This window comes from Agelaius phoeniceus, chromosome 1 (assembly GCF_051311805.1).
Source record: "Agelaius phoeniceus isolate bAgePho1 chromosome 1, bAgePho1.hap1, whole genome shotgun sequence".
Lineage (NCBI taxonomy): Eukaryota > Metazoa > Chordata > Aves > Passeriformes > Icteridae > Agelaius > Agelaius phoeniceus.
The window spans coordinates 103275485-103293742 of NC_135265.1; the positions used below are offsets into that span (position 1 = coordinate 103275485).

The 18258-nt window shown below is 36.8% G+C and overlaps 1 protein-coding gene across 10 annotated transcripts in view; it reads right to left on the minus strand.

Annotated features, from left to right (window-relative positions):
- PTPRM (protein tyrosine phosphatase receptor type M) overlaps positions 1–18258 on the minus strand; it is a 442681-nt gene that overhangs the window by 208255 nt on the left and 216168 nt on the right. For all 10 annotated transcript variants that reach the window (XM_077184309.1, XM_077184292.1, XM_077184295.1 and 7 more), the window contains exons 8-9: positions 4573–4881; positions 1350–1459 (exon numbers count right to left, since the gene is read on the minus strand). In XM_077184309.1, coding sequence (XP_077040424.1) covers positions 1350–1459; positions 4573–4881 — 419 coding nt within the window. The remainder of the gene's footprint in view (positions 1–1349; positions 1460–4572; positions 4882–18258) is intronic.

Genomic DNA, 18258 nt, shown 5'->3' on the forward strand with positions numbered 1-18258 from the left:
TAATTAAGAGGACCCATAATACAGTTCATAGACACATCCAAGTGTCGATGTTACACACCTTAAACACTTGAGATTTCCTAAAACCTCTGACCTAATGAAAATTGATTTTTATATGAGCCATCTAATATAACATCAATGAAGTGTTGAAAATTAGTAATAAAAACTTCCATAGTATTCAGATAAACCCCGACCTTGTTACAGTAGATACAGGCATATCCGCTACAAATCCTCAACCATAAACTCAACTCAAAGTACCTTAAAAATCACCCAACTAACCCTTCTAATTCTATCAGATGACAGAAGATTAAACAACCAACTGTCTGAACTTTTATCAGTAAAGAAATTAAAGTTAACATATTGCTCACATGAATCTCCCTATCTCAATACAGCTGATGGAGTCATGCGTGTGTATGCACTGCAGGATGAACTGCCTACTGCATACAGTGGGTGTACTCCTCAGCAATGGAATTAGGCATGCAGGCATGCTCCTAAGTAGACACCAGATCCACCACCGTGTGCTTCTATGCACATAAATCTAGCAACAGTAACAACATTAACACTTAATTAAAACATTTTGATCCCTGAACACAGGCAACTGTCGTGGTAGCTAGAAAGTTGTTAGCTTTACAAAAAATCAATTCATACTTTTTCATAACATTTTATCCTCTTACAATAAAGTAATTTTCAAAACAGTATCAATAGGTTACCATTCAATTTAACTTTTCTTTTACACTGTATTTAGGTGGGTTTTTTTAAACAAAGCATTACAAAACCAATTTTGTAGTAAGGTCAGGTAAGAAGCTTAACAGTGATTATTGTCTGACAGCTTAATCTGTGCAGTCTTTTGTCAATTTTTCTAAGAGGTATTCAGGCAGAGCTTCCACATGAGAAAAAGAAGTGATTTTTAGACATCTAACAACATACAATTTTGTTGAATTTGCATTTTAAAAAAGCTAGATTTTTAAAAATTATGCCTGCTTGTTTCTATTACAATAGGCTTCCTATAATGAGGCTTATCTAAATGTGACATTGACTGTAACCACTGTCTTATGTCTCTAATTTTTTAAGGTATTTGCTAAGACCTGTCTTTCAATCTTTTAAATATTTGATCTAGAGTACTAGATAGAATGCTATATCATGGTTCTAGATGCAGCAGGTTCTTAAAGTTGGTAACTTGAGGACATGCTGGGTCCTGTGTAATTCACCCCTACACTGTATTTCATTTTAAATGGCTACTGTTTCTAAAATGAAGTTAATTTTACACAAACTGTAAAAACACATTAATTTTTTATGATTATGCATTTTGGAGAATCCAAACTAGACATAAAATGTGGAAAATTTCTAGATACCTCATACAAAGTAATCACACCATATGTTTGCGCTGGCTCCCTCCACTGAAGAAAAATCTTCTCTTCAAAGGTACTCCCTTGAATGGATTCAAGCGGCACAGCACTCGGGACTAACAGATTAAAAAAAAAGAACTGGTTTTAAGAAAAATCTCAGAAGGACATGCTCTGTTTAAATATTTGTACTGCTGAAGCATTAAAAACCATCCCACCGTAATTTCCCCAAAGACTGAAGCAAAGGCCAGGGTAGCTCAGCAGAAGAACGATTTATTTAACAATACAGTGCCATTATGTGTCACCCTCAGTGTAAGAACAAATTAGTGAGCATCACATATTTTCTGTAAAACCCTACTGATAATTTAAAAATAGGACAAATCAACTTTTTATAAGGTAGAATATACACAGGTAAACACAAGTAAACAAGTAAAATCTACTTATCAAGTGTTACTTCTCAAAGTAGAAAACATATTAAACATTCACATATGAAAATGGACAAGCATTGAATAAAAGGTATAGTTTCAGAGAAAAGTTATACAGGAAAGATGAGACACAGATTCCATTGAACAGCAATGCTCACTGACAGTAGGCCTGAAAACGTACAAGAGGATGGACATAAGAAAAGTATGAAATAGTCAAAGTAAAAATCTGACATTATTAATTTTTGTTGAAATCTCTTAATGTGGGAGAAAAGACCTGTGAAGAGTCAGGGATGTCAGAAGGTTCTGATGAAAGGTGTCCAAACTGCTCTCAGGTATCTACTTGTGTTTCCCATTTGTTTTGCAATTGTTGCCTTATCCCCAAGACAATGCAATTTTTAGAGGAGATGTGTAAAAAGCAAGTAGACGTATATCTGTGATTTTATTTTTTAACAACACTGGTAAAGTAATGCAAAAAAGACAAAAAGTCCTGAAAAATGCACACAGGACTGTTGTGAAGCAATAGGCATTATGGAGTTAGCACTTCAACACAAACTCCATATGAAAATCCAAGAGAAAGATTCACATAACATTTTCTACTTGCCACAGAAAGAAGGTGGAAGCCACTTGCTGCAGTGAAATAACTTCTCAGACCCCTTCCTAAGATTTACTCAAATGGTTAAGGAATAGAAAAATCTGCAAGCAAGACATTTGGTGACTCCTTTCTGTTGGCACTTCTGCTACAGAACTTCCTCTGTATTTCTGCTACAGAACTTCCTACTGTTCCATGCTGCTGCTGTGGGAGTTTACAAGGTTTAAGGCTTTTTGATCACCTCTCCATAGCTCTCCAGAGAGCTCCTTGCTCTACCAAGTGGAAGCTCCAGGGACACAGATTCTGAACTGGCTTACAAGTCTTGTGTGCACCAGTTAGGTGCACGACACCTTTAGGGCAACCTTAATTCTGGGCACTAAACCTTGTTTCCAAGTAGGAGAACTGGCAAAAGTCATTTGGAATAATGAGATTAATGATTTATGTGTAAAGGATGAGGAATTGAATATAGCGTAAATAAGCTGGAAGTAGAGCAAAGCACTGTGATAACCTCTCAAATTACCGGAAGGTCAAAAACCCTGAGCCGCTGTGCCATACAGTGCAGGTTCAAACACTGGCAGAGCTCACCTAGAGATGTACTCAAACTCAACTGTACAAGGCCTTGAGCCATCTGCTATCACCTGATCTTCTGTGAGCAGAAGGTTGAACTAAATGAGCTCTGGAAGTCCCTTGCAACCAACAAGATTGTGTGATTTGAAAAATTAGGATGATTATTTGCGTCAGGATGTTGTTTAAGTTTCAGACTTATATACCTTGCTGAATGTGTACAATGCACTAAAAGTTGTAATTTTTTTCAAGGTATTCTTTTAGACAGTGACACTGGTTTTTAATTAGTCCTGAAATAACATGAAGTTCCAGAGGAACAGGAACAAGAAATTTTAGATAAAATACATAAACATCCCAGACAACATTAAGCTCTTTAGCATTGTCATCCTACAATTGAACTGAAGTAAATTTAGAGCATGACAGCACAATTAATTCTAATTAAAGATTTCTTTTTGTTAGCTATGCTTTGCTGAAAATGTTGCATTAGTAACTATACATTCCTAAATAGTTTAATTTATTCCCTCATATATTTTGATTAGAAATTAGTACGACATAAAACCAATACAGCATGTATTAAATAATTTAATAAGCTTAATTGACAGACTTCAAGTATTTATTATAAAAGGAGCTCATCACTGCTGAAGTTTTTACTAGAAGTATTTCCATCATGTTTTAAAGAAATCTATTATTGATCAGGAAGAAAATACAAATCCATTCCTGTTCAGATTTCAGACGATAAAAATGGCAGGTAGACCGATATGTGATAAAAAGCAATGCTGAGTCATTTGACAAGGTTCCTTTGAACTGTATGCATTTAAAAGAACCAAAGTCAAGTTAAAAAAAAACTAAGGTACACTTGTAAGGGCTTATATATCAGCACAGAGTATTCTGGAAAGGTGAAGCTGATTCCCGGTTCATGACCAATTCAACAAGGAAGTCGCATTTTGGTATTGTAGCTAACAGAGCTGCAGTTAACTCTCTGCAAGTATAATCAAAATAATATCACAGAAGACTTGGGAGGAAGGTATAACCTTTTCATTCAACATTATTAGAGCATTGCAGAGACACATTACCCAATTCTGCTGTCTCTGTCTCAAAAAAGACATAAGCTAATTACATTATTTATTATTTATTATATTTATTAATAATCAAAATAGGCTATTTTTAAAAAAAAAAGAGATCTGAAAACCCCATGGGAGTTGAAAATTATTAAAAGGAAGGGAATATCTGTATATTTCAATGTCTGTATATGGAATATAGTGTCTGAATTAGCAACTAACAATGTCTAGTAGTTAGAAAGCCAAAGACAGAGAAACTGAAACTGCAAATCAAGAAAAACATCACTCAGTAGAGGAGCTTCCATGAGGATACTGCTGAAAATCACCCAGAATTTTTCCAAACCCATACTGAAACTTTAAAGAGGCAGAACTTAGCTCAAGCAGAAGCTACAAATCTAAGGACAAAATTATTAAACTATCGTGGGATGTTACACATTATGTGAAAGATCACTCTAATAATGGAGCTTTACTTTTCTAAAATTGGTGAGGCTGGTGGAATGTCTGTTACAAATTTTAGTGAAAGAAGAACATGCTCTTACATAGACAATTTGTACTATCAGGTCATGGACCATGTATATGTAAATACAAAAACTCACCATCTTCATCAGTTTGCACTACAAGTTCTTGGCTTTCTTTCCGTCCTTCGGGATTCATCAACACTAATTTGATGCTGACATTTGTGTATGGTGATAGGTTGGTAATTGTGTGCTGGGGATGGGAACTTTCTGTATCCCAGCTGACCTCCTCTCTCACTTGCTCCTGTCCTCCAGCCTGGTAGCGGTAATGGACTGTGAGGTTGTAGCGATGGCAACGTGTGACATTATATCCAAAGGGCTCCCAGCAGATGGTGATCTGCCTCGATTTGATCTCCACAACCTCCAGTCTTCGGGGCCCACGCATGGGATCTGCAAAATTGCCAACAGAATTCTGCTGTGATTACTTATTCATATTAGAATACTGATGTGAGAAATAAGTCGTACAGTTCTACAAGTACCCCAGATGAGCAGAAACAGAAATCCATTGCTGCACAGAACCACAGTATGATAGAAGTATTATATTATTCCCCTCTGAAAAAGCAGGGGAAAATGGAGAAATGAGTGAGAAGTGTCTGCTGAAAAATGAAGGGCAAACAAAACACTAAAAAGTTCTTATGATTCAACTCAAATTGCATGATACAGCTGAAATTACACTTTTTTACCTATTTGTTGCTCGCAAAAAGTAAGCATGTCCAATTTCTTTTGCACAAGTCATTTGTATTAACACTTTTAAAGCAAAAACCTGCACAAAACAGCTATCTAAAAAGAAAATGTAATTTCAGAGTAAACCCACAAATATATGTTGATTTTCTTGCAGGACTGATTATACAAAGGCTAGATGGCTCTTCTTTAAGCTATTTCTTATTCATTTGTTTTCAAGTTACTGAATGCAATTACTCAATCTCTATTTGTCCAGGACAGTAAGTTAATATTCCAATTTCTTTAAACTAGACCATCAGGTTTTTTCCACAGAAACATTAGCTGTTAATAGTGCAAATACCTCAATTTGTTATAGTGGTTTAGCAAAGATACAAAATAAATAAGATATTCTCCTGCATCTTCCCTTTTCTGGAGATCTCCCAGTTGAAAATGAGCCATCAATCAAAACTACGAAAATATATAAACAAGCACCAAAGACTGTCATTGATAAACTTAAATTTTCTTCAACACTACTGGTCACAGCAACTGAGATGGAAAAGTGAATTAAAATTTCCACCGTATTACAGCAAAGCCACTGAGCTGATACCCCCCATATTTTCAAAACACTGTCATTAACAGAGCTATTATACATACTTAGCAATAATCTGGGTTCTTTCATATTTGAGTCCTCAAAAAGATTAAAGACAATGTCAGGTTTTATCCACTGCTTCACTAGTTAAACACTTAGAAGACTTTTAATGAGTTAGAAGACTCTCATACGTAAACAAATTAATATGCATCTTCCTCCTTTTATGTTTATTAATCAACATGTCTTCACTAGGAATGTTCTAAACAATTTACACAGGATTTCATCTTTTTACTTTTTAACATAATCCCTGCATGCTTGAAATATTTGTTCAAAGATGTTATTCATCTTAACTCCTTGAAGAAAAGGTGTTAAGAAATTGCTTGTTCTAACATCTACAAAGCAGGTTATTTTTTCCCCCTTTTAAATCATCCAGCTGCTTTTCATTTTTTTAAAATTAATTTTCACTGTCAAACAATGTTGATAATCAGTACAGAATTTGGTGAAAAAATGGAAAACCAAACCAAATACTAATCCTGGTCTCCTTCCTAGTGACTTGACTGAGAGGCAAAAATGTCCCCACTAAGGATAAATCACTATTGACCCATTTATCTGCTGTCATGCTCAGGCATCCCAGCTAAGAATTCTGGCATCTGGGGGCTTTGCCACATTTCTATTGCTACACCCACTAAAATTAACATGAAGCAAACCTCAAGGACTGGCATACGGACTCAGTAACTTCCTAAACATTTACTTCTGTGTAATTCAGACATAAACTTAATGGAAAATGAGTTTTCCTGTTTTGTTTTTTAATTTCATTCCAGCTTCAAAGAATTTCTTGTTTCTTCTTTCTTCTTTGAGATGATGAATAGCAAAGGACATTTGAGAGGTATTGTGTAACTGTAATTGTATCTGAATGGGCTAAATAGAAATAAAAACCAAAAAAAGTTGAGGTGACCCTGACATACAACATTAAACAACTGAACAAAGCTCCTGGCTGCAAGAATATGGAACAGCCTGCTTAGTTCCACAGTGGGCACATCAGAAAATTCACAGGGGAGTTGAGAAATCATTTTATTAGAGACATAAACCTAATTCATAGCATTTCAGAAGAGAAATTGAGTGGCTGTACAAAATACCTGGATCAAAACCTATCCAAGATTTCTGCCCAGGAGGAAGGTATTCCTATGTCATGTTACCTTAATAAAAAGTACAAGTTAGCCCTCTAGTTAAATCTATGAGAATGACAGATACATTTTCACCTCCAACAAAAGAGACGAGGGAAAGAAGAGTTTAGATTGTACAAGATAGAGACAATACAGCTTCCCTTGATATTCAAAGGACAAAACTCATCAGACAAGGCAATAACCTGGTTGTTTTAGCTCCTGACTTGATAACCCATAGCATCAGACAGGTACACAGCTCATACATAGTTTTCCTAACATTGTTTCAGAGATTTTCCAACTAATAGGGCCCTAATGAACCCTGTCATTAATAAGTGCTTTAACAGCCCTACTTTTAACTAGATAAAAAGAAGGCTAAGGTTACAATGGAATTTTGGGATTAAAAAAAAGTCATGTGGTTCAAAAGAGCCCTGAAAAATAGCAGTTCGTGCAACAAAAGCTAGAAAACTAAGTTTCCATTTGATCAATTTAGCAACTAAATTGAATTTCTCTGGTGGTACCACTGTATACAACAGAGGAAATATTTCACAGAATAGAATCACAGAATCATCAAGGTTGGAAGAGATCTTTACCATCATGAAGTCCACTTGTCAATACAGCACTGTTACTGTAACCCCTAAACCACTAAACCACCATACCCAATGCTAGATCCAGATTCCTCTTGAGCACCTCTAAGGACTGTCACTCCCAACACCTCCCTCGGCAACCTAATCTGATGCCTGACCACCCTAACTGTGAAAAAAAAAATCTGATTATCTATCTATCTATCTGTCTGTCTATCTTTAATGTAATATAGGTCTGAGAGCACAGTACATAATTTCTAATATACTGGAAGGTATATGCTCTTCATCAGGAAGGACACAGGCTACTTGGAGAAAGGAAACTGCTAAGCAGCACTAAAAGAATGACAGCTAATGACGGTGATTTAAAAGGGAAAGCTGAATTAATTACTAGGGCATGATGAATTCATTTAGTTGATTTTATTTTCTGAAGGATTTATCACTTTCCCAATTTTGGTGAAGTTGGTGAGTTCCCAACTGTAAGTGAAGAAGTAGGCATCCTTCAGGGATGCTGCTATTGTGCTCAGGAGACTTGCACTAACTATCCCTGTGGAGTGGAAGGCTGTCAACCCAGCAATGGTCTGTTGTTACCTTGCACCAGCTACACAGAGAAGTGTCCTTTCACAGTGCTGCTGATCACAGCTGAAATCAGAGCAGAAGAATAAGGAGTTCAACAACTGTATTATATACAACATATGTACTTCATAGCATGAGTGCTATTTGCTAAGCCTTTGCCTCCTCCTTACTTGGCAAATGCCCACCTGCAGAGGTTACACAGCCAGATCTCTCCACCCACTGCAGTTTTCTAAGTGAACCGAGCCTCTGCTACTCCTTGGTACTCCAGCTATTTTCTTATGCCTTACTGGTACAAATCATGAGGCAAATGGGGAAAATGAGGCCGCCCAATTCGTAAGGGAAGAGGTTTTCTTCCCAAAGGAGCACACTGCCTGTCAGGCCTGAAGCTTAGCCAGCTACTTCTTTACCCATTCCCCTGCTGGTGCCTGCAGCATTTTTCATACTGCTCTCCTGCCAGGTTCAGCAGGGAATCAGGCAGTGAATTCTGACAGTTGCAGCTCTGACCTGAGGGACCAGCAAGCCTGGTTCTAGCCCCTGGCACTTTAGCATCCCATTTAATCGGTGATCTTGGCTCCTTCTCTGCTCCACTCTGTTTTCCTGAGAATACGGAACACAGACTGACAGACAGGATCAATTTCCACTGCAGCTGCAATTCACAGCTCATTTCTCTGGAACTTCACTCTTTACCTTTTACCACAAGTACAATGCTTTTTCAGAAACTCAATTTCAGCATCACAGAGACATTTAGGTGTATTCTTAGCATCCTGTCATTGATCATCAAAACTTGTGTTTAAGACGAAAATTCAAGACTGGAAGTTTTGTCTTTTCATCACAGCCTGCACAGACCTACTGAGATAAGAACAAGAAAGGAATGGTGATTTTCTGCCACTCCATGGTACTTCAGTACTTCATGTGGTCTGTGTTAGATACTATTTAAAAGGCACCTAAAAATAGGAATTAAGAATTTATTTCTTGTCCAGGCAAATTATTACTGGAGTTTAGCCATGCAACAACTCTCAAGACTGAAATTTCAGATCAGACTCTATTGTCCTTCCACAGGAAGTATGGGATAGATAGAACAGGAAAATAAACAAATATATGATGAGAACTGAATATTTAAGATATTGTCCACAAAACAGCTTTTTAAAATATAGTAGGTAATTAATGATAATTAAAAGTAAAGGCTTCACAGATTGCCTAAGCAGTATTTTTCAAATCACTTAACATCTTTTCACATCAATTTCCTCTGAGTAAAGTGGGAGCCACTGTACACTAGCATCATATCTGTAACTTGCACATTACAGTGGTGGAGACCACCTACAAGGGAACAGAAAACATGGCTTGTGAGCCAGCTGATATCAAAGCAGCAACATTTGGTTTGTTTCTAGAAAACAAATCTCCGTGTTTGTCTACAACCACAGTCAATGCCAAACAAGAATATAGGTGAAATAATTTACTTGTTTGGCTTGTCCTCATTTGATTTGAAATCTAATCTACACATGACTAACAATTTGAGGCTGTTTGCAAACTTGGTAAGACAGTGCTGTAAAAGATCACATTCATCTGTGATGGTGTGATTTTTACATTGTTATTCTTCTTCATCTGAGCTCTTCAACAACGGATTGAAGTTCAAAAAGAGCTCTTTGCTCCAAATGCCACATGATTTATCTGATCTGATAACAGATCAGGGTTTTTCGAATTCCAGTTTGCCAAAAACTGCAGAATGCAGTTGACGAAAGAAACAATGAGCAAGATTTTGGGTGGTGCAATTTCACAGTTTTTTAGCACATTTTTATTTCAGTCAGATTTGCTAATACAAAGAACTGCTTTGTAGTTAGGATTAGGAGAAGAAAAAGAACACTTTAACCACATGATTTTTCATACTGTCCATTATTTGAGTTATAAAAGAAAGTATTCAAACAAAGAGAGGGCAAACAAAGAAACAAAGGGACAAATGACTCACAAACAGAATCAAAATCCTAATATGATGATGGTGGTGTGATTGTACTGCCTAGTTCCACTACTTTAAAATGAAAACAAAGACTAAGCTGCCAGTGTGCACAAAACTGTTGAAGATCCAGAAACAACCTTTGAGTTAAAAGCAGCACATTAGAGATCGGTCATTTTACTCATCTAAGAGCACAGCATGTTCAGGAAACAGCCAAAAATGTTAAAAACCAGAACAGAATAATTGCAAATTTGTGAAACACTGGTGTCATATGGAATATTTCTACTTCCTGTTGTGGAGCAGCCACCAACATTGATAGCAACAGTCACTAAGGTTATTCAGGTAAATGCAGAAGACCAAAGAAGATACCCAGCATCTCCTGGAAAGATTCCAAATCTTTGTATTTAAAATTCTTACCAATATTTCATAATACTAACTGATAACATTTCCAAAAGAATATGTTTCTACTTCTACAAAACCAGATGCCTCCCGCAGAAAAGCAGCACTTCTATCAGTCCCTGACACTTTAAAAAATGTTGGGATGCAAGACCTGCAGGGTTTCAGCACTAATGAAAGAAAGAACAATGAGACAGCAAAACTGAAATGGTAGTCACCTGCAATGCCACAGAGGAAGGAATATCAGGTTTTCTTATATATATAAAATATATAAGAAAAAGCTAGACTATGAATGTTTGTGCCAATTCTGGGCAAAATGGCTTCTTTTTCATTGTATTATTTTTAGAAAGATTTTCTTTTTCTTGATTATATTCTTTCAATGATATTATTCTGTCTTCCACAGTCACAATGCCAGTGAAAGAAGATGAACAGAAGGATGTACATACTCTAAAGTCAGTGTACTAGCTTTGAGCAGTAGCCTCTGGGGATCCTTCTGCACCCTCGTTATTGCAGACTTAAGAGCACTGAGAAGCAGGAATAAGCCTCCTGGCACACATTTCCCTCAGCACCTTTACTTCCATGATCAGCATCCACAGTGCCTCAATGGTCAGAGAGAAGGTATCAACAGGACTACACTGAAGTAAAAAAAATATCTCAGTGCACCTGCTACCACAGATAGTTTTCTTTCTCTGGACTAAAACACTTCCCATCATCTGAGAACTGGAAGATTCACATATGGAGCATGTGCCTATGCTCAGCCTCTATTTCCTGGTCAAGATGCCAACAGCCTACCAGCTGAAAGAGTAAAGCCAGCATCTCCCAAACTGCCATGCTGCCACAATATTACAGCTAATACCATTCTTCTTCAGCATGGAACCAGATGCTTCCACTGATTTTATTATATACTTTAAGTAATGTGTAGGTAAACCTTATGTGTGTGTATCAGGCATGACAAAAGCATGTTCTCTCAGTTTATATCCAAAGAAACTCAAACTCAGAAGAAATTGAATTGCCTGCTGAAGGTTGCAGTTCATCAGTAAAAGCCATGCAATCCTAGTTCTCGGTCTCATTTCTAACCCATTAGAAGACAACACTAGAACATGCTTTTTTTCCTCTGTACTTTGTGGCCAAAAGAAGTTAGTTCCAAAATGTGTGAGCTCAGAAAACAATAAAATGCTCACAACAACCAAATGAATAGGCCATGTTCTTATAGTAAGCCAGCTTGAATCCTCACTCACTTCTCAAATTCAAATGTGAGATATAGTAGAAATCTACTTTTACCAGGAAGGTTCCTAAATACTAGCATCACATCATCACTAAGAGAATTTTTTTTCTGCAGTATTTCTAGATGAAACACAAGCTAAGATATAGGAATTGTTGGGAGAGAACCATTATATTTAGCAAACTATAGAAGATTAATGGAGAGCAAACTCTAGTAAGTATCTAAGGCATCAGCTCACTGCTTACAAAAAGTAAGTGTAGCTGTTCCTTAAAACCAGATCAGGAATTTGGTTTAAGCTTTTAGTAATATATTATTACAAGCACTTGACACAGAAACATGAATGAATGATAAAATCATGCATGAGAAATTTTCTTAACTTTTTATCTCTTTTCCACTTCATGGCTACACATATTCTATAAGGCCTATGTCTTCAGGCTGACATTCACAGTAGCAAAATATATTGGTCTAATCATCAATAACACCCTTTTAATCATCTATTACATCCTTTTAAAGGTAATAACATTTTGAAATGTTGGTTTCTATACAGTATTTTCTTTCAAGAGAGGGCTGATATGATCAGTTCGCTTTATAGTAAAACTTAAATTTGAACCCATGTAAATTGAATCTAATATTTCTTTATGTTGTCATTTTATAGGTGTACTCTGAATGGTAAATCATTTAAATTCTAATACATTTAAATAAGGTATGAAAAAAACCATCATTTGATATATTTTTGTCAAATTACCTACATTACATGATTACTCCTCCACAATCAAAATCAGATTTTAAGTATGAATGATACAAACAAGATTACATTCCAAATCTGCAACACAGATTTTAGTTGCTTGTTTAAAATGACATACCTAGCTATTCAGTAATCACTTTATAATAACCCCTTTCATTTCTAAATCTTCTTAGCCATCAGCCACTAGTGAGGAAAATGCTGGCAGCGGTTTTTACAACTACACATTAGTTTTATATTTCATGACAAGCTAATTCTACAGAGTTTGAAAGAGAGACAAGTATGTGTTCTTAAGATATTCTTTCTTTTGCATGAAGAAGGCACACATCTAACTGAGGAATGAAAAATAAAGAGTGCAGACATATACTTTCCACTTCACACACATGGCAGTAACAATTTATCCCAACTTCACCTCAGGAACTGCCATGAATATGTAAATCAAGAATTAAAAGGTGGTGACAAATAACTCTTGGAAGAATTACCATGGTAAGATGGCAAATAAAGTGCCTATTTCTGGTAGAAGGTACCTTTGGTAGATCTACCTTTGATAGGTGCTGGATCAGAATGATTTTTGAGGAAAATTGAAGTCAAATGAGCTGTGATGTGTACACTATCCCTCTTGATTGAATCTATCACAGGCATTTAAACTTAACCCTTTGACTGAGTTACCACATGACTGCTTTACAGTGTCATTATTGTCCTTTTCTCTTGCTTCTCCATTCTTTTTAACACAGCACATCATCATCTGCTGATCTGACACAGACATATTTAGGCAGACATGCACCTCCACACCTGTGGCACCTTTCAGAAGCTGGCACAGACTCACAGACCAATTTATACAGAATGAAGATCAGATGCTGCTCATATTTGAGAAGATGCAGGCAACACAAAGGAAGCTGAAGGCCTGAGGAATTGCTTTTGTGGCCACCTCCTTCACACATTTATCACAACACAGAATTGTGTTCAGTGAATGTAAAACCATCTGGTATCATGGGTTGATAGATAAACTCCCAGATATATTAAGGAATGGTGCAGGTGGATAGCTCATGATTAAGCATATGCATGAGAAACAGATGCAATTTGACCACACACTGTAAACAGGGAAAATTACATTAATGTAACACACACTCTTCTATTCACTGCTCAAAAAATGGGAACTCAGGAGAACATTATAAATATTATAAACATTCTTTGTGAGGGAAGAATTCAGGAGAATTTTTCTAACTCATTTTCCTAGAAATGGCTGGAATACATCTAGGGCATTGTAAGATGCTAACCATTCTCTCCATACGCTAATAAGGCACATGTATTTTTTACAGTGCCCCAAGCACCTTCTGACTGTGACTAGTATTAATGGCAAAGCCATACACTGTTGCTCTGCTGTGTGACAGAGTAGCACACTCAAACTCCTTACATTTCATGGTACAGCTGCCTGAGTTACCCCTAAAGCCAACCAGAGAAAAGATAAACCATTGTGTAAATTAGTGAAGGTTTCAGCTGTTCAATACCTGCCCTGAAAGTAGAAGCCCAGAGACTGTTTATTATGTTGCACAAAAGAATAAATGGGCAATGCTGTTTCACAGATCAGTCAGAATAAGATGTAGCAGCATGTTCTGTTTATCACTGTGGCCTATCACCACTGACAAATCACATTACTTCAGAGCTGTTATGTACAGCGGTGCTAGCTAAATTGGGGATTGAAAACAGAACCCAGATTGAACCTTGATGACAGGACAACACAGTCATATAAATCTACGTAGAACAGAAAATGCCACCAATCAATGTTACTCATCTAAAAAGAGTATTTACCATTCTTTCTAATCTGACATGTGCAATGAACCTTAACCAAATGATGTACAGTGAGATCAGTTCTGACAAATAACTCTCAAATGCATAAACCTGATAAATGAATCAGATTCTCTGTAACAACTGGTAAAAGAAACTTTGAGCTTATATACATGTCAAAGGGGAACAGAATATTCTCTCTTCCTACTACACTATTATGTGCTAACTACTATAAACATGTGAGAACTGTAAAGTTGATAAGATCATCTGTTTAATTAGTGGCAAGACTCACTTCCCAAAAGAATCTCCTTCGTATTTGCAACTCAGTCTGGATACATGTCCTCATGTTAGGTCCATCCTGAGGACTTGTACAGGAGCTTCATCCAAACCCGAGTAGTTACTAGCTACTGAGTCATTTAAGATGTTTTTTCACCCACAATCTCAAGTGTCATCTTTGTCTTTGATACTGTCACTAACTAAAACATTTGGTTTCAGTATCAGTTGCAACATTCAACTATACATAATGTTTATAAATTAAAGTTTTTGAAAAGTCCCTACATTAAGAGGATACACTCTTAATTTATTGATTGAATATATTGAACCTTTTTCTTCTGCTATATCTAGGAGATACTTCAAGAAATGCCACACATTGTTCCCTCTCTAGTAGATGTCTTTGAATTTTCCTTTGACAGATCAAGAAGTTATTTATCACCAGTCTTCTTTGCCATGCCACTCCCCATAAAAAGCAAACATAAGAAACTATGCACGCTGATGAAGGGAATTTATATTGTTATACAGAAGCATGAAACACAGAAGAAATCAGGCCATCATTGTTAATTATACATTTTAGTAAGAAAATAAACTGCCAGTGGAGGAGAAAGGAGAACATCTGGGAAAAGGGGGTGTACTGGATGGTAAACTGCTTGGAAGTTAATTATTTTTAAGATTTAACAGAGTCCTAATATTCCCACAAAAACGTATATGCCTGGGAATTTGATAATCTGCCTCAATACAGAAATATATGATAAAAAAAGTACAGATAAACAAACACAAGCATGGGATAAAGAAGAAAATAAGGAAATAAATATGCTTTTGCGTAATGTGTATCACATATTAGTCAAACCTGTGTTGTTTATTTCCTTTAAACCATGCTTTATCTCCACACATGATCTTGAGCCTGTTTTATTTATTTCCTTTCTCTAGTCCTAAAGATTAAACATTTATCATGACTACATTTCCCTCTGTTGCCTGCAGCATCCCTTGCTTTAAACTCTACACGTCACTTTGCATTTGGCTACATCCTTTTGCTTCCTTCCCCTCCTCTAAACTTGGTCCTGTCAAATGGATTAAAGAACCTGTGCATTTATGCCAGAACCATAACTGACATGGAAGAGCACAAAGCAACCATCAAATATTCAGAAAAGCAGAGGTGATGGGAGGTTGCTAAAGTACCTGTGAACATGAGCAAAGGAGAGGGGCCAGAACTAGATCACAGTTTCACTGGTCCAAGACAGGCAGTTTCTTTTCTGTTGAGACAGAACCAGATCACTCTGCAGATCACTCAGGAGCCCTGGATCACCATTTTACCACACAACTCAAGGAAAACAGAGTAAAAGTGCACCAGATATAAGATGCTGTGACAAATTACAGAACTGCATATGACAGCAATTAAATAAATCTGAAAACTATCTAATTCCATCACCAATGACTTGGGATTCAAAGTCCATTAAGCACCGTTTTTTTCCAATTGAACTGAACTAATGGAAAATAATTCCTACGCTGAAAAAGGTCATACACCAAGTAATAAAAAACAAATACTGTACAGTCACTATTTGTAAGCTACTCTAATTTGAATTTATAAATTGATGACATCTGTTATAAATCATGCAGTTTTCTTCAAAGCACGGAAATTTCTCATTGCCAGCTTTGCCCTATCTTTATCCCAATTATGAAACTGAAAAATTCAGGATAATAGGTAACACGAAGTCTGTGAAGTGCTCAGAGTTTGGGAAGTTTTAATCTTTCAGCATGCTTCTCCTAATAAAACTGGGAAGAGAGTAAAGAGGAAGTAAAAAACCCTAAAATCCAAACCTATAGAAAGCAACGAGCACCTACAGTATCTCAAAACCAGCAGCAGTTCCTGGAGTTTTAGGTCAATGAATAGCCACAGAGATGTCCTTATTTAAAAATGAAAATAAAGTTTTAAAGCAGTTTTAGAAAATAGGAAATATTCAGAAAGATATAAACCATACATTTTAAGTATCAAAATTTGCATTTGCATGATAGAAAATTTAAGCTTTTATTGTAACTCATAATTGAACCAAATGAGAAGGCGACAATAGAAGAGCTGCTGCCTTTGAATTTGCAGAATGGTCCATGGGTCGTCTACTATAATCTTGAATTATGATGATGCTTATTTTTTTGTCAGTAATCCACATGCAAATAAAAATGGTTTGCTGGGTTTAGCATATATATGCACATAAAATCTAGAAATATTCCTATAATGTAAAACCAACTTAAACTAGAAATTTCTTGATAACTGAGCATCTGGTATATGTTTCCTTAATCCTGCCAGTAGAATAACTGCATTTTAAACTGTTTCTGTAGGAAAAAATAATTTCATTGACTTGTAATAAGGATTGTGATATTCAGAACTCCATTTTCAATAGGTAATCTACAAAAACAGAAAGTAGCCATTAATAAGGAATTATAAATATTAATTGATCTTGCTGTACTAAGTCATAGAATCATAGAGTTGGAAGGGACCCACAAGGATAATCTAGTCCAATTCCTGGCCCAGCAGACAATACCCCAAGAGTCACACCTTGTGCCTGAGAGCACTGTCCAAATGCTTCTTGAACTCTGTCTGGCTTGGTGCTGTGACCACTTCCCTGGGGAGCCTGTTCCAGTGCCCAACTACTGACTCAGAGAAGAAATTTTTCCTGATATCCAACCGAAACCTCCCCTGGCACAACTTCATGCCATTTCCTTGGGTCCTGTCACTGGTCAGCAAAGAGCAGTGATCAGTGCCTGCCCCTCCTCTTCCTCTCACAAGGAAGTTGTAACTGCAATGACATCTCCCCTCAGTCTCCTCCAGGTGGAAGAGAGACCCCAGGTGTTCCCCTTATGGCTTCCCCTTCAGTGTCCTCCTTTGGACACTCTCTAATAGCTCAGTATCTTTCCTGCACTGTGGTGCCCAAAACTGCACGCAGCACTCAAGGTCACGCAGCACCAGTGCAGAGTAGATGGAAACACTCCCATGAGGTTCTCCTGACTGGATCTCAAAGATAAACCACACAGACAAAATGGAAAAAAAGTCACAGAAAGATAAAATGACAGGGACTCAAAGTCCTCAAAAGCTTGTTTGCCAGATCCAATCCATCACCTAAAGTCTGTGTGGATCAGTATTATCCACAGAGGTAAGTTTTAGTGGAAGGATCCCTATCCTGGAGAATTTGAAACCTCAGCTCAATTTCTGACTTAGGTACTTATCACTGTAAGATCACAGAAATCCCATTCAATAACTCCAATCTAAATAACTAAATCCTCTGTTTGCAAAGTACTTTGATATTTATAGAATCATAAAACAGAATCATAGAAATGTTAACTTTGGAAAAGACCTTTAAGATCACTGAGTCCAACCATTAATCAGCACACAACCAAGCCCATCACTAAACATCATCCCCAAGTGCTACATCTGCATGTCTTCTAAATACCTCTGGGGATGGTAACTCCGTAACTTCCCTGAGCAGCCCTTTCCAGGGTTTGATAATCCTTTCTCAATTTTTTTTTTCGTGATACCCAATATAAACCTCCTCTGGAGCAACATGAGGCCATTACCCCTTGTCCAGTCACTTGTTACCTGAAAGAAGGGACTGAAATCCCCTCCCTAAAACCTTGTTTTGTAACAAGTGTAAAGAGGTAAAACATCCCCAGTGAGCATCTTCTTCTCCAGGCTAAAAATGTCTGTGTCTTAATAATTTTCCAGACTTAACGAGCTATTAATTATCTCAGTTTCCTCAGCAGCTCCTCCTAAGATATGTGCTCTAGACTGTTCAGCAGCTTCACTGGTGTTACACTGGAAGGAAATACTGTTACTTTTCCAGTA